At 45.2% G+C, this 24,486-nt stretch overlaps 1 protein-coding gene across 1 annotated transcript in view; it reads right to left on the bottom strand.

Moving 5' to 3' along the window:
* LOC144784214 (uncharacterized) overlaps positions 1-24,486 on the bottom strand; it is a 241,390-nt gene that overhangs the window by 84,979 nt on the left and 131,925 nt on the right. Inside the window, exon 6 of the mRNA XM_078662869.1 lies at positions 4,454-4,555. Coding sequence (XP_078518995.1) covers positions 4,454-4,555 — 102 coding nt within the window. The remainder of the gene's footprint in view (positions 1-4,453; positions 4,556-24,486) is intronic.

The raw sequence follows: 24,486 nt of genomic DNA, 5'->3' as shown, positions 1-24,486 counted from the left end.
TCCTGGAGTCCAGAAAGAACTGTAAGTTCTTAGTGACATCTTATGTCCAACCTTACGTCAAACCCGGCACCTTCCAGGTATAAATATACCAACGTTGCCTTAAGCAAACACACGGTGGTTTGGAGCAGAGCGGCTATCTACTTGCCCAACGCCCAGCTGATCCGAGTGCCGAAGGAAGCCGACCCTCCCATTTGACGCACTGAGAGAGACGCTGTCTTTTCTCCTACCGAGAAATCCAGCTCCAGTGTTTCCAGTCACCCTTGCGGGTTGCTGGGAGATCGAGTCCTGAGAAAGAGATACAAGAGCTCCTTCATTCTAAAATCAAGGTACGGAGCTGATTAGATCCTTAGAGAATTCTTGACTCAGATTCTTGGCAAAAACCTAACTTAACTTAAACTGCAACTTACTTACTCCTTCCCACGTATTAGGCTTAGGTCAGGTACACCGGGGTAGGCGTATCTTAGAAGCACCAATTGAGTACGTTTAGTCAATGATTTTATGTATGTATATATTTTATCCATTTTAAGTATCATATGGCTCAGAAACCATATCAATGCTTTTACAGTATTGTTTCATAATACTACTTTTACTGTACGTACTTTACTACATGATAAGTATTGCAATTGTGGCAATTCACTTCTCTTTCATGAGAAAGAGGACTGTTCAATAAATAACACCTTTTATTGAAAAAGCCCGTCTATCTATTTCTCTGCACTCTGGTGAAACTAAGTATGCACGATTGACTGAGTGAAACAACTGTCTATTGTTTTCACACGACTCTGGAGATATACTCCTTGTTCTGGAGGGAGCAAAGTTGCCATGTTTATGTGGTTGTCAGAAACTAATCCCTTCTTGTCTAATCAGGAAAGTTAACTCCTTCCTGTTCATTCGAGAAAGTTTCTAGGGACCTCTGAGCTAGCTGGCATTCATAATTAAGTCTAACATATTTAGTAGAGACCTAGATGACCTCAGTCCTACGTCTAAACTATTGTTTGTGTTATTCCAATGCGCAGAGCCTATTGGGAATATAGGAACTACACTACAAGTTCAGCTAAGTTTAAAGAATGGACCAAGATGATCACAACGCTGAACGGTACCCCAACGATTGTTGACTCAACCAAATCCCTTGTTTCACACTGGATAAAGATCTGACCATGCGAGCACACATCAACACAACAGCAAAAAATGCTTGTTTTCATCTGAATTACCTCAGAAAAATAAAGCCTCTAATCAATCCAGTGGATATGAAAATGGCAGTGCAGGCACTGGTCATATCAAGAATTGAATATGGATGTGCAACTCTATCAGGACTACCTAAAATATCAACAGCTCCCCTAAAAGCCTGTCTTAATACAGCAACTAGACTTAGAACGGGAACCAAAAAAAATAGGACCACATCTCTCCATATCTTAAAGCGCTCAACTGGCTACCAAACGAAGCAAGAATAGAGCTAAAAATTGTATGGATTACACACAAGGCAATACATCACAAAACTCCTCACTAACTAGCCCTTAAAGTTACGCTGTCCGGAGGCAGTAGACCCACGAGAGGAGCGGAGGATTTTCTACTGAAACCAGCATTCTTTCGTAAGAAAAATACTTATGATAGAGTGTTCACAGGAGCTGCACCAAGGATCTGGAATTCATTCCCACCGAACATCAAAAGAATCACCTATGCCCCACGTTTTAAAAAGGACACCAAGTCTTTTCAAATGGGTAAATTTCTCCCATTTCTCCCGTAACGAAAAATGTGATGAACATAAGACTATAACCAGCTTGGATAAAGAAGAACTCAGGAATGGCCTTACCTTAAAGCTAATGTACGATACAACAATCTGGAATGCAATCTATGGATTTATTTTACACCTCATTACATTTGTTTTATGTATGGATAAGTATATGCTAATGTTAGTGGAATACATAGACACGCTCCTGACGTGAAAGAATTGATATCTGCTGATTTCGAAGATAGTTGAAATGTAAAGCGCTCTGACACCAAAACCCTGGGTCTTGTTCGCGCTATAGAAAACACGGAATAAATAAATAACCTTTATGTGCAACATTGACCCTATACTGTAAACTTTAGAGGTAGCGTAACTCAAACAATCAATCCTAGATATGTGGGAAACTCATTAAGTATAGCATTCAATCTGCATACAACTGTTCAGAGAAAACCACGTTCCTAAAAATACTGAATGACTGTTCCAAAACTAATGACCTACTATGCTTATAGCTGTATCAAATTCCTGACAGTCACCTAATCTACATGGAGGTTAGAAGTGGATATGAGTAGCAAAGTGGGTACTGTAAACAGTATTCACTTTAAGGAGAGAGTTTACCCTGCACCACACTGTTTGCAGACAGTAAAACTCTCATGAAAAATACACTACAGAGTATTAAAGCTCTACTAAAAACAGTATGCACTCTATGCAACAATTGGATAGACAATACTTTCTAAAAATAACCAACATCTGAAGGTGCAAAGGATCATACTACATGCACAATTTCTACTGTGGTAAAAATCATACAGATAACCATTGAAATAACAAAATGTGAGTGAGACCCCCTTGCAAAGTACATGAAGGGGGGGTCAATGCTCTGGACCCAGTCAGGAGCACCCAGTGCATTGGCTCACCACCTGTGCACAATGCCGGAGGGCCCCCCTGCCATGTGGGGTATAATATGACACCACTGCAGATAACCCATCTTCTGATGCAAGACAAGCACGTGTGCATAGGTTAGCCTGGTACACACATTCTTCAATGCCATGTAGATATTGTCAGAGGTATCTCATTTTGCCATTCTGATGAGTGAGGGAATGTGAAGGTAGGGTTGTGTATATAGTGAAATAGGTTTTAAAACTATCTAAGGGGTATGGTTTTCAGGTTTCATAAGGGGGTCCCCTTGGCAGGGCTAAAAACAAAAATCTGAGTGCTGTCAGTGGAATATTATAAACAGTGACGGTCTCACAGTACCTACTAAGGTCGACATGTTTCCCACCTAAGTGGTCTAGAAGGAATTCATAGCATTTCTTCAGGACCAAAAGGTAATGTATTCCTACCCCTCACCAAAACGGGATATATGACAGGGTTTAACTCCTTAACGGGCAGCACGAATCTCGCTGCGGTGCGGGAGTTCTAATGGGTGGGTGGGTCTGCGTTGGCCAACGGTCGTGCGCAGAACTGGGCAGCCGGCGCAGCACAGAACGAGCTAAAATGATATTTAGGAAAAGCTGAGATGTGCTATACCTACATGTATGTATAATCCCTAACTAGATGTCAAATTCCAACCCTGCTGGTGTCTTGGTAAATGCACCTTAGATCAGACCTCAAGACGGACAGAGATAGGGGTAGGTCATGAACTCGAGGCTGCTTACAAAAGTTAGTACCTAGTACATAAAATCTTACTCCTGTTGAAATCTTTTCCTGCCGAACTAAAGAAATTATGTGTAACATCACGAACACAAGTCAACTGTCACCTGTACACAGATTACTCTTGAATAAAAAGATTTAGTATGTGTTCAATACCTCTACACACTTATAGTGCATTAGGAGCACATTTTATGGTAAACGTTCACCCATTAGCTAGACCCAGGCTGTACGAAATTAGGTAGACAAGGAATATGGTACTCCCCCGCCACTATGTAAACTATAACACAAACTAGCACACTCATTGGATGATGTTCATCAGTGATGTCAATTGAGAGGTTATTTGAGATGTCATCAGTGATGTCCTAAGCAGTGCATGGTGGGGGAGCAAGGTATAGTTAGTGCTGCTCACTATAACTGGTGGATTTCTGTGTTTTATTTTTTTAGTTCAAATGTTAATGTAGTCACTGAAAACTTCACCTAACTATAACCTTTGTTTTTTTCAGCAAATCTTGAAAGTTTTTTTTTAAACAAATAAAAAAATTATCACACCTAAATACGACATTAGCTTTTGTATTTTTCAGTGAATATGAATATATATACATACTCTCCCAATACAACCACATTTCAACTACACACACTTTAGAAATTCGAAATGTACAGTTAAGACTTTCATTTACAATTTCTACACCACCTTCAAATTAGTATAAGTAGTGCACCTGGATTAAACTGGTGTACATGGGAGTGCTACAGAAAGGAGCATTGTGTGGTGGTGTGCAGAGGTGTAGTGTATCGTTCAGTGGAGTGGTGTGCCATAGAGTGGATTAAGTACAATTAGGTAGAGTGGAGTTGCCTGCAGTGGAATAGAATAGAGTGGAGTACAGTGAATGGCGTGGAGTATTGTCTGGTTGGGAGCTAGATTGAGTTTCCATGGAGGTGTGCTACTGATAATAATTTTAAGATGGTGGATACATTGAAAATGAAAGTTGAAATTAGAACTTCCAAATGTCTAATGTTTGTGCAGTTTAACTGTGGTTTCTGTACACACTCTCACCCTTAAATAAACTTCTACTGGGCTCATTTTACCTTTATGCGACATCCAGATGGCGGCAGCAATGGTCAGGAGAAGGGAAGCGACACAAGCCAGGGACTGTAGAAGGACAGTGTAGAAACGCCAGGAATTGCCAGCTGTGTGCAAAGAGAAAAAAACTTTTATGAGTTGAGCCAGGCTCAGATAAAGTAAGACAGCAAAGGGGTTGCTACATGGCAAGAGGACTGGTTGCCACCACCACCATCATCCCAGCTGTACCAAGCCTGCCAAGCTTACTGTTTGCTTTTTCGGAGCACTTTTTCTACCCGAAGAGACACCAGAGCAATAGTCACTTCAGGAGAAAGAAAACGGTGGAGAGAGATGATGGCATAAATGTTGTCACTCGCATTATTTTCAAGATAGACCCCAAAGCCAGGCCCACCATCAGCAATAACAAATGTTTTTCACAATCTGGGATTTTGTCTCAGTGCAAGGGTTGTCTCCTTGTATCTGTGACCAATCCAATATGCAGAATCTTATAGAAAGTTCTCATGAAGGAATGGTATTGGTGGGATCACCCTGGACAAGAAACCTATGGTGAAGCGTTTTATAATTATATGCATAATATCATTAACATGAAGTTTAAAGAAATACATTATGAGTGCTGCTTATGCTAACATTAGTTAATGTACGCCTCAACTTCAAAATAGTTTGTGCTGCCTTCAACTACCTTTTCTGCATCTATTTCTTAGTGCCTGTCCAATCCCGCCCCCCCTACTTGCAGACCATTCATGTACAAGCAACTTTGTTAATCTGTTTAGAGTTGTAATGTCACATTCCCAGGTACAGAATTGTGTTTTTCTTTAGAGATATCACAATGTTTTCTTTAGAATTAATTTTTCCAAGGCCTTTTCTTTGGGAACAGGATGGGGTTTCTCATGAGAATTTGAATCAAAAATTTTTGATCACGCCCAGATGAGGAGCAACAAAATCAGTGAGGGACTAACACTGCACCGGTTCATTAACATCTCTCTACATTTGACATAAGTAGAAACATCTCCATCAGATCTGGTAGCAGAGGACGGATAGAAACTTGACCTGGACGATTAGAAACTAGATCATGATCCTACAGAAAATTAGATGCAGAAACTAAATTGCCCCAACTCAGACTTTACTCTCAAATTCCAATGATACTGTTTGAATTGATGGCATTATTTCTGAAGTAGATCTGATCTGTGAATTATGGAGAAGTGAGAATAAATAGGGTGATAAGTCTTGGTAGAGTGTGTCACTGAGAGGGTATTATTGTGTGTTAGAAAGTGCATTGTAGGACTTGAAATGTGGGTCTTTGGAATAGTGAAAGATGCAAGCAGGTTGCAAGTGCTTTGGCTATGCAGCATAGATTTGCAGGATAATAGAAGCTGCAGTTATTGTGACTGAGGTTTTTGATACACTTTTGAGTTGTGTCAACTAATTGTCTCAAAGAGGACTGTGTGTATGTGTAATGAAACTTAGATATTCATGTAGGTTTCTTGAATGAGTTTATTTTGATTGTGTTACTTCTTCACAATAGTGTTTTGGTTATCAGATTATATCAAAAATCCAGGATCTTGGCATATACATTTGTTGCTGAAACAAGGCTGCTACAGTTGAGGTGTGTGTTGTGAGGCATCAAATTCACACCATGATCAGGATTTGCTAAATATCTAGTTGTGATTTGATTTCCCCTTTTCCCTATTTTAAGGTTAAGCAGACAAGAACTATTGTTTAATCATCTTAAGTGGCTGAACTAAGATATTATACTGGTGCAAGCCGAGTTTTGATTTGTTAGTCGTTGTATGGTGAAAAGCAGAGACATATCATTGTTAACCTTTGAACTGAATGTGCTATGATTAATTGATTGATCTGCGAGTTACACTGCGATTCATTAATTCAGTCATTGGGTGCTGCGTTTGGTTGGGTGGTGTCACAAGTAGCACTCGGATTGGTTAGTTATCCCTAAGTGCTGCATTTAGAGTGGTAGATCGTAACCGTCTATAAAGTGTGTTCAAAAGAGTGAGGGTAAGTAAAGAGAGTTGGAATTCCATTTTGTTAAACCTTCCTCTCCCATTTGTAAGGGAGAGAAATTACCTCTTGAAAGTACACCTGCATATGACAGCACTTGTCAAGCATTTACACTCGTTTGTGGATTAAATGCTGGGACAGGATTACTTCAAATGAGAAGAACATGCAACTTCCCCTGAATGGTACCTTCAGAGTGAGAAAGCAGAAAGAATTTGTTATGAGAGAAAGGGCAAGGTCAAAGTTCCTACACTTAACAAGGTTGGCCCAGAAGCCAACACGGCACAAAGCACTTGAGATCGTTTGCTTGAGCCAGCTCCCACGAAGGGCAGTTCACCAATAGTTCTACTGCTGCTGTTTTCTTCAGACCTGCCATTAACATTTGATACTGCCACAAAACTCAATACTGGCAATAGATGGCTGACAGAATAGAGAATTTTGAGGATTTCATACATGCAATAGTTGTAACAAGTAACAAAAGATTGCCAATTATCTGAAGAAAATGGCTGGTGAAGGTGTATAGGAAGTTGTCAAAAAGATACCACAAAATTGTGAAGTGGTATACAATCGCATCAAAGCAGCCTTGAATGTCATGTTCAATCCAGTGCCAAATGTAGATTACGAACAATACATCTTCAGTGAAGAACGTCAGGAAGTAAGTAGATTACACCAACAATGAATTGGTTGAGAGATAGGATCTCCTCATAAAGCACTGTAATTGCAATTAATTTAATAATGAGAAGGCTTCCCACCTCAGAGTCATAGATGGTGGTCTGTCACATTCTATTTGACTATGAATACTGAAAGAAACTCGGGCTTAGAGCAAGCTCACGGCTGCCCAAGCTGAGGAGTGTGCTAATCGACAAGCATTTGATAGAGGTAGTTAAAGTGTAAAGTGTGTCAGTCATGAAAGTAGGCCAAACGCTAAAGGAGAGGTACGCAAAGCGATGTCTCCACCGGCAAGGAAAATGTATTTCAGATGTGCATTGTCATTTCCACAGGACAGTAGATGTCCCACCATTGGATAAATGTGCAACAGCTGTGGCAAAATCAACCATTTTGTGATGCTGTGCAAGGTAAAAGGAAAAGTTAGTGTGTCACAAAGTGAAGACAAAATGGCAGACCGAATGCTACATCAATGACATTCAACACACCCCCACAAGGCCAAACCGGTCTCATCCACTCAGACAAAACGATACTGAAGAAAGTCGATTGTCATCTAAACCATCAAAGATAGTTTCTTTGTGTGTCGGTTTTCAGTGAAATATATGTAAATTGTGTAAAGTTGTGGTTTACTTCAGAGTGGCGTGTGTGTGTGTGGGCCTAGTTGAATTTGAGAAACACCACAGACTAAAGAAAAAAAAATCAACATGAAAAATCATCAAAGACTTATAAACATTGTCCAAAGATTACCCCAACGATAAATGTGTGTTCAATATTTTATTATTGATAGCTGTGCTTCAGTCAGCATCATGCCTGAGGAAATATATTGTGAATTTCTCCATTAAAACAACTTATGCAAAACTAAAGTATATACATGGGCTGTGTCAGCACCTTTAAAAGCCACGGTTCCTTTTTTAGCCGACAAGAAAACTATGGTACAAGTGCTGACTCGTGTATCTCCTGGCAGACAGACAGATTGCTCAGTTTCAACACCGCTGCTGAAACGGGACTGATATCGATGAACTACATTGAAAGTGGTCATCATGAAATAGGAAGTCAATTTCCTTAAATATTTCATGGGTTAGGAAAGCTCAAGGCTATGAAGGCTCAGTTACATATAAACGAAGATATCCGTCATGTCGTCCAAAGGCACAGATGAACTGCATCTCACTTAAGATGTTGAAAGGGAACGTAATAAATTGCTCAAACAGGATATAATTGAGCGCTTCACTGGTTCAACACCATGGGTATTTCACATCGCAGTGGTACCTAAAAGAGACAGGAAAGCAGCTGTAGGTCTTTGTGAGGACACGCGTCAGGCCAATAAGGTAATCAAGGGAAAACGATTTCCAGGTCCACACATTGCAGATATGATAACTCAATTGAATGGTGCAAAGTTTTTCTCTCGACTCGACTGAAACAAAGGACATCACCCATTGGAACTTGAAGAAAATTGCAGATACGTAACCTTTTCTACACTCATTGGTCTGTTTTACTATAGCCAATGGAGTTTTGGTGTATCCTCTGCTGCAGAACTTTTCCAAGACGTCCTTCAACATATCACACAACCTGTTGTGATTGCCTTCAGCTATTGATTATTGGTGCTACTCAAAGCGCATGAAAAAGCGCTCATTCAGGTATTTCAGTTGCTAAATGATGCTGCATTAACTTTGAATGCTGACAAATGTGAATTTCATAAGATCCATTTGAAATTGTTTGGCCAGATCTTTTCTGATGGGAGCAGGACACCTGATCCAGCTAAAGTGCAAGCGCTATCTACTGCAAAACTCCCACAGGACATTTCCATGCTATATTCATTTCTTGGAATGACCAGTTACTGTTCTGGATACATACAAGACTTTGCCATGGTCAGTGCACAGTTACATGAACTGACCAAAAAGCATGTTGTGTTTTATTGGTCATGTGAGTGCGTGGAGCTTCAAGAGAATCACGCAAGCCAATGAGAATACTACTGAAATGGTCTACTTTGATCCCAAGCTTCATTCCGAGGTTGTAGTCTATTATATCCCTGTTGGGCTAGACGCAATCCTTGCACAGGACAAAGGCCAACCGAATGGTCGGAGGCTATTGTGGCATAACCCAGTTAAAGCTAGTCACAAACTGAACGTGCTTGTTTACACGCTGAGAAAAAAGCCTAGCAGTGGTGTGGGCTTTTGCAAAAATGTCCATGGGTTCCTATATGGGAAACCTTTCACAATAGTGACCAATCAAGCACTAGGGACAATATTTGGCAATACAAAAGCCATGATGCCTACACATATTGAACGCTGGGGTTTGAGATTGCAGGAATATAACTACACCCTCACTCACTGTCCAGAGAAATATCAAAATCCTGCTGATTATTTCCAAGAGTGGACATACAAAAGGTACGGACACTTGGATGAGTGAAGTTCTATATTCCGATAAGGAAGTGAAGATTTTTCTGATCACAGTATATTTTAACCAAGTCTCCCCCTTTCTATAGGAACAGCTACCCTTCTTTTGTCTGTATACTTCTGGAAGGGAGCACAGGTGCTGGACTTTGAATTGCTCCCGGCCCCCCCTTTTTTTAAATTGCTTTTTTTGTGAGGAGTGCCCATACAATGCCGCGGTACCCCATCTAAGACAGCTGAAACCTACAGAAATGTCATTGTAAAATCAAACATACAAGTTGCCATGGAATTAGAAGAAGTTGTTACTGCCACAAGCCCTTAAAAGACATTACTGTTCACCAATCATGGAGCCAGCACTCTCGACCTCTCACCGGTGACCGTGTGCATTAAAAATTCAGAAATGTCAGAGGTGAACTGCCTGTGACTCAGGAAGGCCTCCTCTTGCGAAGTACACCTATTGTCATTCCGGAGAGTCTACGACCTCACATACCTGAAGATGTAAATGAGGGACATCGAGGAATAGTTGCCACAAAGATAGCTCTGAGACAGAGTCTGGGTTCCTCATCTCAATGAAAGGGTTTAAAGAGAGCTAAAGGCATGTCATTTATGCAGCGGTCTCACCTCACGTTACTCAGCATCCTTTGAACATGTCAGAATTGCCTAACCATGCTTGGGAGAGAATTGACGTTGATTTATTTGGTCATCTTGAGAGTGGACATCATTTCATGGATATTGTTGCAGAACACTCCTGTTTTCCATTAGTAGTAGATCTTCCATCCGTCACTCATTAAAAAAGTAATTGAAAGATTAGATGGCATATTTGCGGCATGGGGTGTCCCTGTGATCTTAATATCTGACAATGGCCCACCCTTCAACAGTCAAGAGTTTAGAGACTTTCGTAGCCATCTCAATGTAACGCATCGGACAAGTACTCCTCTTTGGCCCCAGACCAATGGCATGGTGGAACCATTCATGAGTACTCTGCAGAATGCTGCATTAGAGACGCTCAACCTCAAGGTTGTTTTGAATATCACTTTTCAAACTTACGGATTGACCTCTCTTTCGACTACAGGGCAAAGTTCTGCAACTTTAATGTGCAGGAAAGCCATGGCTACCAAGTTGCACCAATGGATCAATTTTATATCAAAGGATGAGAACGTGTTTTACAAAGATAATGCTGGTCGCAAACCAAAAATTAAAATCTATGCTAACACTTGATGACATGTGAAAGATATGACTCTCAAGAGGAGATAGAGTACAAGTCTGACAATCCAGGAAGCAGAAATCAGTCCCTTTTGAGGCTGAGCCCTTTACTGTCGCAACCACCAAAGGGCACATGGTGACGTTGTGAGAAAGTGGCTCTATATATACTGGACTAGAAGGAAGTACAGTGTATATAGAGTCCACCAACCTCAGAGGTATAACAGAGGTTACAGTCAGAACTGACCTTACTCTCCAAAGTAGTAGCTTGGTCGAGCAGTAAGGCAGTACCAGAGGACAGTGTAAAGCATTAGTTGTACACATTCAGTCAGCAAAAAGTTTCACACACTCAAGAACTGAACTCCAGGCCAATTGTTGTTATATCCTCAGATATTGTGGTTTTATTTTTAGAACCAACAGTTATAAAAAATATACTTTTCAAGGTACGAGTACTCTCATGTAAATACTTTGCAGAGGAGCAATAAGTTTGTACGCACAATAATCACAGGTTAGCTAACAGCAATACAGTTCTTAAACACACTCTAGCATTGAGCTCACTGGGTTTTTCATAGGAAAGTACAGTTGATTACTTTATAGATTTCTTTGGTAGTTCCAGGACTAGACCTTAAATTCAGTCTTGGGGTCTAAGCTGAAACCAGATTAGCAAAAACGTTTTAGTTACTGTGATGAATTTTCCTGAATATAAAGCTGTTTTAAAAGTTCACACTTACAAACTTTTCAAGGTGATTCTGACAATGTTATTCAATGGGAGGAAATTCAGGTTACAGGTAAAGTACGATTGTGTTATTTTGGTAACCCAGCACTAGTCTCCTAGGGCCAGCACTAGGGGCTTAACCCAAAACAGGCAGGTAATTGCGTTTAAGTATTTCGTACGATTTTTAAAGAATATTTGCAGTTTTCAAAAGTAGACAGAAGAAATTTCATAGAAAAGCAGACAATGGGTCCCTATGGAGAAAATACAGGTTACTAGTAAACCTGCTAGGGATTACTTTTGCGGTTCAGTACTGGGCTGAAAGGTACAGTACTGACTTCTCTCCTGATCACAGGTGAGTTTTCAAATTCGGACTTTGGCTGATTTTATAGGAATATTTTCAGTTTTCAAAACTTCACACTGAGAAAATGTTCGAGTCATAATGGATCAATGTTATCCAATGGCAGGTAAGTGAATTACCGGTTTCCAGGTGAGTACTTGGTTGGTGAAGTTAGGGTTCTGGGCGTAGACTCAGGGGTCCCCCAGGGTCAGGTGAGTACAGTTAGTTCAGTCCCAGCGGCACAGGGGCGGTCGGGTGCAGAGGTAGGTAGGCCCAATGTTATCCAATGAGGGAAGGGGGGCATTCGGTTGGTGGCGGCTGGCTAGCAGGTCACGCGGCTCTGGGAGCTGGGCTCCTGGTCACTTGCTCAGGGCAAGGGGGGGAAGTAAGATAGGACAGAGAGGTCACAGCCAGCGGCACTCGGGCGGCTGGGTGCAGGGTGCTTTTGAGCGGTCTTGCGCTCAATGTTATCCAATGATGATCTTGAAATAGGAACAAAGGCTGCAGGCTCGGGGACGGTGACTCTCCAGGGGTGACCAGCACTTCAAGAGGTAAGTTGGGATCTTGGAGCACAGGTAGGTACCCCAAAGGGAGGCACAGGGGGCTGCGGGGCACCGGGTGCAGGGGTGTCTTTGGGGGTCGGAAAAGCTTACCCTCGGCTGGTTGCGATTGGGGTGGCCCCTGGTTCTGAGACTGCAGGCGTCAGCTGGTTCGTCGAGGAGGGTCTTTGGGCACTGGACTTCGGGTCCCAGTCGCCGGGGGGGATGTCCTCGTGGTCTTGATTCGGGTTGGCCCGGCCCGGGCTCGGCTGGTGCAGAGTGGGCTGGTCCGGAGCTTCCTGGCTGGCACCAGGTGGGTTGTTGCAGCAGAGCCTCTGCTGATGGGAGTTCCAATCTTCGAGAGGGTCAAGGCAGGCAGGTCCTCTGGGTGTTCCAAGGTTGCTGTCCACGAAGGTCGCCGGGATTAGGCAGGAGCAGGTTCCAGGATCAACAGGCCAGTAGGGCTGGGGCCAAGTCAGTTGTTGTTGTCCTGTTGTTAGCAGCTGCGTGGCGGGTCTTCTTCTTCTTGATCTTCTTTCTTCTTTTGATATCGGAATCTGAGGAAGGAAGGTTCGGGGAGCCCCTAAATACTAAATTTAGGGGCGTTACAGGTAGGGCAAGGGCAGGGTCCAATGGGTCCCTGTCCTGGGGTGAGGACACCACCAAGCCTGCTCCTCCCCTGTGGGAGGGGGGCAGGAGACTAACTGGGATTGGGCAGGGCTTCCCATCTACAAGATGGCCGGAGCCTGGGGTCGTGCTTCACCTCGCCTCCTCCACCTGAGGGGTGGGGTTGGCAAAGGTTGGCACACCCTCCTTCCTGACATAGTTTTTCCCGCCAGTCTTCCCCCCCAGAGTGGGGGTAGAACAGTGGGGGGCCAGTTGCTGGGTACAGCAAATGGTCTGGAGAAGCTCTCAGAGGCGGTATGCCTTTGAAGCTTCCCCCTGTCCATCCTGGGGAGTAGACATATCACCTCGCTCAGGATGTGCATTGTTGCAGGCCCAGGAGAGCGGGGGGCTCTCCACCCAGAGGTCCAGCAACATGTCTGCTGTGTGGCAGCCTCTGCAGCCACTCAGCCCAGACGTGGATTGTAGGTTCGGGTTTTGGAGGGAATCTCTAAGATGCCCTCTTGTGCATTTTACATTAAATCCCACACTGGTATCAGTGCAGGTTTAATGTGCTGAGAAGTTTGGTACCAAACTTGTCAGTCTTCAGTGTAGCCATTATGGTGCTGTGAAGTTCGTAATGACAAGCTCCCAGCACCATATACTCTTAAATCGCATCACTGCACTTACAGTGCCCAGTAATGGCCCTGGGTACTGTAGGGACACAGGGCTCCTGCCCCTGGGCCCTCACCTCTGGCATAGGGCACCCAGATAGAGGGGTGACTGAAGTATGCCAGGGCAGTGGGTTATGTGGGCATGGCACACAGGGATGTATGCCATGTCGACTCTTGTTTTAGTTCTGTACTTAGGCACTCAGCCTGCAAAGGCAGTGTGTGGGTGCCAGGGTACAGGTCCCCTGAGGGTGGCACAATAAGTGCTGCAGCCCTCAGGGGTCTCCTCTGGTCACCATGCCCTGGGTACCTAGGGAACCATTTACTAGGGACTGACAGGGGGCCAGAGGTGCCAATTGGGTATTTTGTTTCAGCATAGCTTTTCTCTTTAGGGAAGGAACACAGCCCCTGGGTACCTGATTGGCAGGGACCCAGGGCACACTCAGTCAAAAACATCAGCAGTTCAGAAAAATGTGGGGGCATACCAAGACAAGAAAGATGGCACTTTCTCACAGACGTCCAGCATCCTAGGAAGTTATTTACGAAAGATTATTTTCACTTCAGACATGTGGCTCATCTCTCACCAAATATCGATGCCACTGTAGAGACTGGACCGGCAGTGGATGATACTGTGACTGCTGTTGTCTACACCTCACAAACGCTGATCACTTGCACTTCGACAGCCAGCTCCCAGATTCTGATGACCTGATCAGGCCGTTGGTCCAAGTGCCACAAAGGGTCATTGAAGAGTTAGAAGTGTATATGTATTTGTAAATCTATTTATTTATCCCAAAAAACGTGTACGTTTATTTAACAAAGTAGTGTTGGGTTAATAAAGAATGAAGGAAGTCTTTTGGTTACCGATGGACTCCATAGGCCTGAGATGTAGGCGTTTCAGGGTAATGAAGTGAATGCAAGTTTAAAACGTTGAGTTCTTGCTTACAGCCTGAAGAATAAAGACATGTATAATTACTCACCGTGTGTGGCGTAGTCATTGGCGAGTGCCCACACTGGGAAGGAAGCATCATTTTAAAGAGGGAAATTTTGACAACAAATTTAGATGTCACAGATTTATGTGCCAAGACTAGACCTATTGGATGCATCACTCAAAATAGCTGAATTTACATAGTAGATAGCTTTTGTTTGAAGACCCTTCCAGAATGTAGATACCAGAAAATATAGTTTGCAGCACATCTGCTTTTGTAGAAGCATCAGACTTGTAACCTCAGCCAAATGTATTCAATCAATCAATCACAAGATTTGTAAAGCGCATTACTTACCCGCAAGGGTCTCAAGGCACTGAGGGAGAGGAAGGGGGGGTTGCCGCTACTAGTCAAATAGCCATGTCTTGAGTCGTCTCCTGAAGGTCAGAAGGTCTTAGGTCTGTCGTAGGTTGAGGGGAAGGGTGTTCCAGATCTTGGCGGCGCTGTGGGAGAAGGATCTGCCTCCGGTGGTGGTTCTCCAGATGAGCGGGACGGTGGCAAGGGAGAGGTCAGCGGAGCGGAGGTGACGGTTGGGAATGTAGAAGGAGAGTCGACTGTTGAGGTAGGCAGAGCCGGTCTTGTGGAGTGCCTTGTGTGCATGGATCAGGAGTTTGAAGGATATTCGCTTGTCGACGGGGAGCCAGTGCAGGTTTATCAGGTGGGGGGTGATGTGGCTGTGGCATGGAATGTCGAGGATCAGGCGTGCAGAGGCGTTTTGGATTCTTTGCAGTTGTTTGATGAGCTTGGTTGGGACTCCTGCCTAGAGGGCGTTTCCGTCGTCGAGTCTGCTGCTGACGAGGGCCTGGGTGACTGTTTTCGTGTCTGTCGGGATCCACCTGTAGATCTTGCGGAGCATGCAGATGGTGTTGAAGCAGGAGGAGGAGACTGCGTTGACTTGCTTGGTCATGGCGAGTGTTGAATCGAGGATGACTCCCAGGTTGCGTGCGTGTTCAGTTGGTGTCGGGGGTGCCCCTAGTGATGATGGCCACCAGGAGTCGTCTCAGGCTGATGGGTTGGAGCCGAGGATGAGGATCTCCGTCTTGTCTGTGTTCAGCTTAAGTCGGTTGCACTTCATCCAGTCGGCGTCCGCTTTCATTCCTTCGTGGAGGGTGGATTTGGCAGTGAGGGGGTCCTTGGTGAGGGAGAGGATCGGTTGAGTGTCGTCGGCATAGGAGATTATGTTGAGGTCGTGCTGTCGGGCGATGCGTGCAAGTGGAGCCATGTAGATGTTGAACAGTGTCAGGCTGAGAGAAGATCCCTGGGGTATGCCGCAGATGATCTCGGAGGCTTCGAATCGGAATGGGGGGGGGGGAGGTGGACGCTCTGGGTTCTGCTGGAGAGGAAGGAGGTGGTCCAATCCAGGGCCTTGTATCGGATCCCTGCATCGTGGAGGCGTGTGCGAAGTATGCAGTGGCAGACAGTGTTGAAGGCGGAGGAGAGGTCCAGGAGGATAAGGGCCACGGTCTCGCAGTCGTCCAGCAGGATCCTGATGTTGTCTGTGGCGGCGATGAGGGCGGTCTTGGTGCTGTGGTTGCTGCGGAATCCTGACTGGGAGGGGTCCAGGATGCTGTTATCTTCGAGGTAGCGGGTGACCTGTCTGTTGACGATCTTCTCGATGACCTTAGCTGGGAATGGTAGAAGGGATATGGGCCGGAAGTTCTTGAGGTCGCTCGGGTCCACCTTGGGTTTTTTGAGTAGGGCGTTGATCTCTGTGTGTTTCCAGCTCTCTGGGAAAGTCGCAGTCTTGAAGGAGAGGTTGATGGCGTTGCGCAGGTAGGGTGCGATGGAGCTGCCGGCTTTGTTGAAGATGTGGTGTGGAAAAGGGTCTGATGGGGAGCCGAAGTGGATTGTGCCCATGGTCTTGATTGTGTCCTTGGTGTTCACGTTGACCCAGGCGGTCAGGGGGTCGTGGTCGATGGGGTGCGGCGGGTCTGATGTGTCAGGGCCTGTTGGGTTCGTCCGGGAGTCGAAACTGTCGTGGATGTCGGGGATCTTGCTGTGGAAGAAGGTGGCGAGGGAATCACACAGGGCTACCGTCAGTGGGATGTCATTGAAGCTGGGGTTGGAGAGTTCCTTCACGATGCTGAAGAGCTCCTTGCTGTTGTGTACGTTGTTGTCGAGGCGGTCTTTGAAGGAGGTCCTCTTGGCGGACCTGATGAGGTGATGGGGGTTGCAGATGGCGTCTTTGTGGGCTGTGCGGCTGTCAGGCATCTTCTCGCTGTGCCATTGGTCTTCAGTTTCCGGCAGGTGGGCTTGGAGGCTAGGAGTTCCGGGGTGAACCAGCTGGCTCTCTTGCTGGTGTTTTTGTAGGTTGTTTTTTTCAGCGGGGCTAAGGTGTTGGCACAGTCGTCCATCCATCGTCTGAGATTGCGGGCGGCGTCTTCAGGGTTGGGGGGGGTCGGTGTGGGCTGAGTGCGAGGTTTGTCTGGAGTGGGTCTACGGTGAGTTTGCTCCAGCATCTACGGGGGATCTGTAGGGTGCGGTGGTGTGCGGCGGGTTTCCGGAAGGTGAAGTGGATGCAGTGGTGGTCGGTCCAGGTGAGTTCGGAGGTGTAGCTGGAGGAGACGTGGGAGCATGAGGAGAAGATGGCGTTGAGCGTGTCCGGTGATGTGGGTCGGCGTCGTGACGAGCTGTTTCAGTCCGAGGTTGGCAAGATGGCAATCAGGCTGGAGGAGTTGCTGTCGTTGTTGTTCTCCAAGTGAAAGTTCAGTGGTGAGTGTTGAGTCGAGGATGACTCCCAGTTTGCGTGCGTGTACAGTTGGTGTCGGGGTGCCCCTAGTGAGGAGGGCCACCAGGAGTTGGTTGTAGTCGGTGGAGGTCAGGGCGTGCGTGCTAATGAAGTCGCCGATGGAGTCGCTGAACTGGGGTCAGGGTCCGGGGGGTCTGTAGATGAGGGTGCCTCTTACGGTGGTGTTGGGATCCGTGTGGATCTGGAAGTGCATGTGTTCAGCAGTGCTGAGTGTTGTCGGTGCTGGTCGAGACCCTGATGGTGTCTTTGTGGACGATGGCGATTCCTCCTCCGATTCCGTTGGTGCGGTCTCTGCGGGTGATCTTGTAGCCATCGGGGATGGCTATGCCGATGTCGGGTGCGGAGGATTTGTTCATCCAGGTCTCTGTCAGGAAGGCGACGTCCGGTGATGAGGTGTCGAGTAGGTCCCAGAGCTCAACAGCATGTTTGCATGCGGAGCGGGTGTTTAGTTGGATGCACCGGAGATGGTTAAGGTCCTTCTTGGCGGGAGTCACGGTGTCTCCGAGGCAGTTGAAGCTGCAGTTCCGACAGGTGAAGGGACCATGGGTGCGTTTCGGGGTGGCTTTGAAGCAGGTGGAGGTCCGTCCTGGGTTGAGAGCGATGAGGGTGCTGGCATCGTATCGGAGGCAGTCTTTGTGGCGGATGCGGGGACCAGGGGTTCTGGTGCTGGGCGCGGTCCAAGCTCGGACGGGCGCAGATGGGCTTGCCTTAGGTGCGCCCTTCAGTGTTACCATCTACAAGGACAGCCAGTATAGGTTTGACGTGGCCCAGGATTTGGCCACTTATGATTACAAAAGGTTTGAGGCCATGCTCTGGTCCCCAACACAAAATGAAATGCATATTTTAAATTTTCTTGAAGCACTGCATTTCCATAGAGACATTTCTGTTGTGAAGTGTGCTGCACACAAGAGTGGCAATTACCTGGTCACATCAGGCAACCTTTATGCCGATCAGGCAGCAAAACACCGCACCCAAAGTCCAGCCTAATGCAGACAAAACCTGTAAATGGACAGTGACCCTGTGATCAGTATATGGTTGACAGCAGTTCAGACACTCAATGAGCTCAGAGAACTCCAACTTGAAGCACCCAAGAATGAGAAAGTGGAAAAGAGCAGGATGTACTAAAGATGCAAGAAATACTTGGGTTTTAAATGAAGGCAGGTCTGTCACCGTATTCTGTTGCCTGCAATGGTTCATCACTCCCATGGTCCTTCACATGTTGAGAGGGATGGGATGATTCGTACCTTTCAAAAATATTGGTTGAACATCCACTTTGGGACCATGGCTGAGAGCTTGTGTCAGTGAAGCATTACCGGCCAGGGGTTAAATGGCATTAACAAAACAGTTGTCACCGTAGGTTACGCAGGAAAGTCTGACAGCCATTTATTAGCCATTTATTAGACTGCAGTTAGATTTTGTGCCTACGTGTAATGGGCTGAGGTGACCTTTAATAGTAGTGTGTCTTTATGTTATGTTATTTATCTTTTTAAAGCGCAACGGTTACCCTAGGGTGTCTTGGTGCTAGGTTCTGCTATCGAAACACAGGATGACATGGGGACCCAACATGCTAAAAAGCCAAGTTTTTAGTAACCTACTAAACATTATTAGAACAGAGGCGGCTGTAATGTGGAAGGGGAGTTCATTCCAGGCCCTTGCTGTACAGTTAACAAAACAATGGTTTGGTCCCATTCCTTGAAGGGCATTGAAGGAGGTGCATAGGGATTTGAATCGCATCAGTTGTCTGATTGGCAGCCAATGAAGAATTAATTTCTTTGGTAACTGATACAAATGTTGACGTGCCGGTAACCAGCCTCTGCAATAGTTGGAGTTTGTTTAGGTGTCTTTTTTAATGTTCAGGTAGAGGCCATTGCAATAATGCAACCTTGATACACAGCGGTTATTACTATGCGTTGGCTGTCCTCCAGCAGAAAAGGCATTATTTTCTTAATCATTCTGAGGGACTGGAAGGTGGCTGATGTAACGTTATTAGCCTGGTCCCCAAAAGTGAGCTTATCAAATGTAAATCCCAGATTTGTTCCTTTCCTTGTAGGTTTTGGAAAGGTTCTTAATTTTTACGGCCAGAATCCAGGGGCCCAGAAGTTGGCATTATTTCCAAAGATGATGACCTCAGTTTTGCTTGAGATTAATTTCAAACGGGAGCAAGATGGCGGACACGGCTGTGTCAGAGTGAGGTGGACACGAGTGCTCTCATGCTCCCTTCACCCCTCCACACTCGTGTATGTTAAGGGAGTACAGATATGGCTAATCTAAAGGCCCCGCAATGCTAAGATTGCTCGAGGCAACATGTTATCGCTTCCCCACATACCAGCGCTACTTTGTCTCCTGCTGCTACCGCTTCGATTCCAGCTGTGCAGCCAGCGCTCGGCGCTGGGAGGGAGGGAGGTGCGGCTGCCGGCAGACTAGTCCAGGGTTATTGCAAAGACCCTGACTAGGATCGGAATACATTAAAGCAAACAACGATGGGACCCAAGAACCCTGCTACGGCCCCTGCTACGGTCACTTCCACTACCTCTAGGGGCCCGAAGACACGTGTAGCTGCTGCTGGTGTCAAGTCAGGAAATGAAAGCACCTTGAATAATAACACATGTAAATCTGTGCCAGGACTCACTGCTGCTGAACTTGTGGGGGCTTCAGGCTCGTCTTCAGACCTAGATTCCCAGCCTGTCCGGGATGGAACACAGGCGGCAGTGGACTCAGCTAAACTTGTCACGGTAGAAGCTGAAGGGGGCATCCAAGGAGAACGTAGAAAACAAACCCAGGTAACCATTCCTGGGATTTTTAATAAGAAGAAGCAGAACCCTAAGAGCAAAGGGCAGAATTCCGGGCAGGGAGAGTAGTATGGTAGCACCTCCCAATGCACTAAATGCGCCTAGTGTGACATTAGCTCATTTCCAAACAGGTACAAGAGATATTCCAGGCACTCCCCCCTCTATGCCAGATGACTCTACAGTGCCTATTCCTGCGGACTTACTTGGGGAGCTGGTGGTTGGGGGTCCAGATATTTCTGACGTTACGGATATTAACAAAGTTGGTATTGAGGCTGACTCAGGAGATTCATGTGGAAACTTTTATTCGATGTCAGATGCGTCTGCTACTTCAGAAGCAGAAGAAAGCTTGGAAGGGGACTGAGGTGAAGACAGGAGTCTCAATGGGTCACCTCTTTTTGTAGATGATGAGAATACTTTGTTGGCTTTTGGAGACACCAGCGATGCACGAAAAATGCAGGGGTCACTGTTGGGGAGGGCGATGAGTGGTGATGGCTCTCCCTCTCTGAATCTTACTATTCCCCTGCAGTCAGTAGGGTTGAATGATACTGGAGGGCTCGGCAATGATATTACCCTTACTACTATATACCAGGCCATCATGGCGCATCGAGAAGAAACTAAGGCAGAAAGTCTCCGGGTTCAAGGCGCAGTTAGGAAACTACAGAACTCAGTGCGGCGTGTGGCAAAATCGTGTACAGAGCTGTCAGTAAGGGTTGGAGAAGCCTAGGGTAGAATCTTGGCTATAGAAGATGACTTGACTCTCCAGAAAGCTGACCTCTCCACCCTCCACTCAACTAGAGATGATATAAATTGGAAACTATCCGATATGGAAAATAGATCTCATAAGAACAATCTATGTATATTGGGTATTCTGGAGGGATGTGAGGGGAAAGACATTCACCAGTTTGTCATCGAGCTCTGTATTGAGGCTTTCCCTGAATTGTCTGAGTGGAAGTGGGAGACTGAGCTGCAAAGAGTTCACAGATTTCCGTTTCAGTTACGGGGTGGACACAGTGGGGCTTTGGCTAAACCTAGGGCAATTATGATTTGTTTAAATAATTTCTTACTGCGTGAGAAGCTATATGATTTAGCGTGCCCAGATCGCAAAAGGAAGGCAAAGGGCTGCGATTTCTTCATTCGACCTGCCTACTGTCATGCAACTGTCCAGCAAAGGTGGCATTTGCGCCAGTTCATTCCGTTGTTTCAGGCGAAGGGGTCGCAAGCCTATTTGCTTAATCCAGCTAAGCTTAAGGTCATTCATAAGGAGAAAATATCATTTTTCACGTCAGATATTAGCGAAGGAGTATCTGGGCACACTGTAGGGGGAGATGGTTTCTATATGGGCCTATAGATTATTTTTTTTAAATGTATTTTCTTCTTTCTTCTTTACTCCCTTTTGTTTGATGTTTATGATGTTTTTTTCTATGGTCTTAGTGGAGGGTTGGGGGAGGCGTGGGGGGCACTTAATCCTCTCTTCATCACCAATCGGGACTTTTCAGTCCTGTTCCTCCAGTTGGGTGGGTTTGGGGGATGTAGGGAGGGGATGGGGAGTGAAGAGGGAGGGCGGGGTAGGAGGGGGTGGAGGGGCAAGGAGTTACAAGCAGGGGCTTTCAAAATTATGTAAAGTTTGGATGAATAAATGTACTTCAGCATCGCTATTTTTTTTTTTTTGACAGCAACTATTGCTGTATATCAGGGTCTGGGGGAAAACTCTTTTGGTCTGCTTTTGAAATTGTGATCAAATAATTTTTTTAATTATGGGTAAGCTCACTATCTGCTCTTGGAATATTTGTGGTCTAAGCAATATGAAAAAAAGGATTTATGGCCCAGATCCTTAAAACAATGAGAATAGAATTGCTTTTTGTACAGGAAACCCAAATAGCCTTTAACAATAGGGCATGGCTAAAAGATTTAGGATTAGAACTTGTTTGTTGTACACGACAAGGCACGACCACTAGAGGTGTCGCTATCTTAAAAAAATATGGATGGGGGGAATGTAAGAGGGCTAAGGTGGACCCATATGGTTGGTGGGCGATTGCTGAATTAAGGCTAGAGGGACTGGTTTTTACAATTTTCTCACTGTATGGACCTAACTCTGATGATCCCGCCCTATTGAACGATTTAAGTATCGAGCTAGCTAATTGGCCACCCGCATTAATTCTTTGCGGGGATTTTAACATCCATCTGCCTGGAGATGTAGACATCCGGGGTAATTTTACATATGAGGGCAAAAAGAGCAAAGTCTTTAAAGCCACCTAGTGGCTATTAAGTGATTTTGGATTGGTAGATGTTGGGTGGCTGAGAGGAAGGGGTGGTCCCGGAAGTACTTTTTTCTCTGCCCCATCATAAGCATGTCCGACTTGATTATTTTTTTGTCCCTATGGAAATGTCTACGAATGCTAGGTTTGAGATCCACCCAAAAATAATCTCTTACCACAATCCAATTACTATGGAACTAGAAATAGAAGTTGGGGATAAGGATAGGTGGAAAATATGGACATTTGAGCGCCAGCTCTTACTTGATCCAGGGTACTCTGAGCAAATGAATAAATGGATAATAGATTTTTTCCAGTTTAATTGTGGCCCTGCTTCAGAGATGATGGTATGCTATGCTTTTAAGTCAGGAGTGCGGGGGGAGACCCTTAGCTACTCTATTAATAAACAATCTAGGCTAAGGGCAGAATATTCAGAAGAATTAAACAAATTGTGGCTATTAGAGACAAAATTTATGGTAGCTATCACCGATGGTAGGGATCACGAACAAATTTCAACTGATCTTGCTGTACAGAAGATGAAGGTATACCAGAATTTTTCAACAAAACTGGCCTCTCTTATTGCAGTACACCGTACGGAGCTACATGAGGTGGGTGAGAACTCCGGGCGCCTTTTAGCTACAAGGTTGAGGCAGAAAGAGGCAGTTACCAGGATTAATTCTATTTGAGATGATCAGGGGGTACTTCATGAGAATCCAGCAAAAGTGCTGGAAATTTTAGGCAAATTCTATACCCAGCTTTATACGGCTGATGATAATATGTCGGTAGCAGGGAAATTAGCAGACTTCTGAGAGGAGAGGGAATTTCCCAAAGTCTCCATGGAACAAAAAGAAGAGCTGGATGTTAACATTACGGGTGAGGAATTGGAGGCATCATTATCATCGCTAGCTGCCGGAAAGGCGGTAGGGCCAGATGGGATACCCCTTGATTTCTTTAGAACTTTTTTTCTAGTGCACAAAGAGGCTCTGCTCCGATGTCTTGGCGAAATTCTACTATCATGGTCGTCTTAAAAAAGGGTAAACCTCCTCTTTCGCCCTCCTCTTATAGACCAATTTCGTTAATCAATGCTGACAACAAAATCTATGCTAAGATCTTGGCCGCGCGTCTGTCTACAATGATTTCATCTTTAGTATCAGAATCCCAGGATGGGTTTATCCCTGGTCGCGACACTGCCGAGCATGTCCGACGGTTGATAGCAATGATGGACTGGGCAGAAGCCATAAATAATAAAATCGGAATTACCCTGTTGGATGCCGAGAAGGCAGTCGACAGGGTGGCCTGGTCATATTTGCGGAAGGTGCTTCATGTGAAGTGCTTCAGTCCGGGGATGGAACAAGCCTTGAAGTTTTTATATTATCTTCCTAATGCGCGTATTTGTTTAAACGGTAGAGAATCGGGCCCGTTTCCTATTAGCCGGAGTACGCGACAAGGCTGTCCCTGCTCCCCTTTGTTGTTTGCCCTTTATATTGATTTTTGGGCTAAATTGAATTACTACGTTGATACTGAATCGGTTAAGATTCATGATTTAGAGTATAGAGCCATGGCCTACACGGACGACATTGTTGTTACCACAGATTTAGTCACTACACTGCCAATAATTGAAGAACAGGCATTACACTTCGGGCTCTTTTCCGGGTACAAGCACAACTTTACGAAAACACAGATCTTATGTATTGGCAGGAGACCGCCAGAGGGTATATCTACTGTTACAGAAGCCACTTATTTAGGGGTTAAGCTTTCCTCGTCAATTAATAAGATTCCAGAGTTGAATATGAATCCGGTAATAAACAAGGTGAACTCTACATTACAACAAATAGATCATTTCCATTTATCACTGCACGGGAGGTTGAATGTTTTCAAAATGCTCGTGTTACCTAAATCTTTATTTTTTCAGAACTATTCCGCTTGAATTCCCAGCATCCTGCTTTAAAAAACTTGAAAATACTTGCTCTAGATTCCTCTGGGGATATAAAAGGCATAGAAGGGCATATAAGAAGAAGGCTTTGCCTAGATCTGATGGGGGCTGGGGTATCCCATATTTCTTGTTTTATTACTGGTCTGTGGTTTTACAGTTTATATCCCCTCTGATAGTTGGGGATAGAGATATTATTCTCCC

The sequence above is a fragment of the Lissotriton helveticus genome, chromosome 10 (assembly GCF_964261635.1).
Source record: "Lissotriton helveticus chromosome 10, aLisHel1.1, whole genome shotgun sequence".
NCBI classification, from domain to species: Eukaryota; Metazoa; Chordata; class Amphibia; order Caudata; family Salamandridae; genus Lissotriton; species Lissotriton helveticus.
This window is presented reverse-complemented; position numbering and strand designations above follow the sequence as displayed.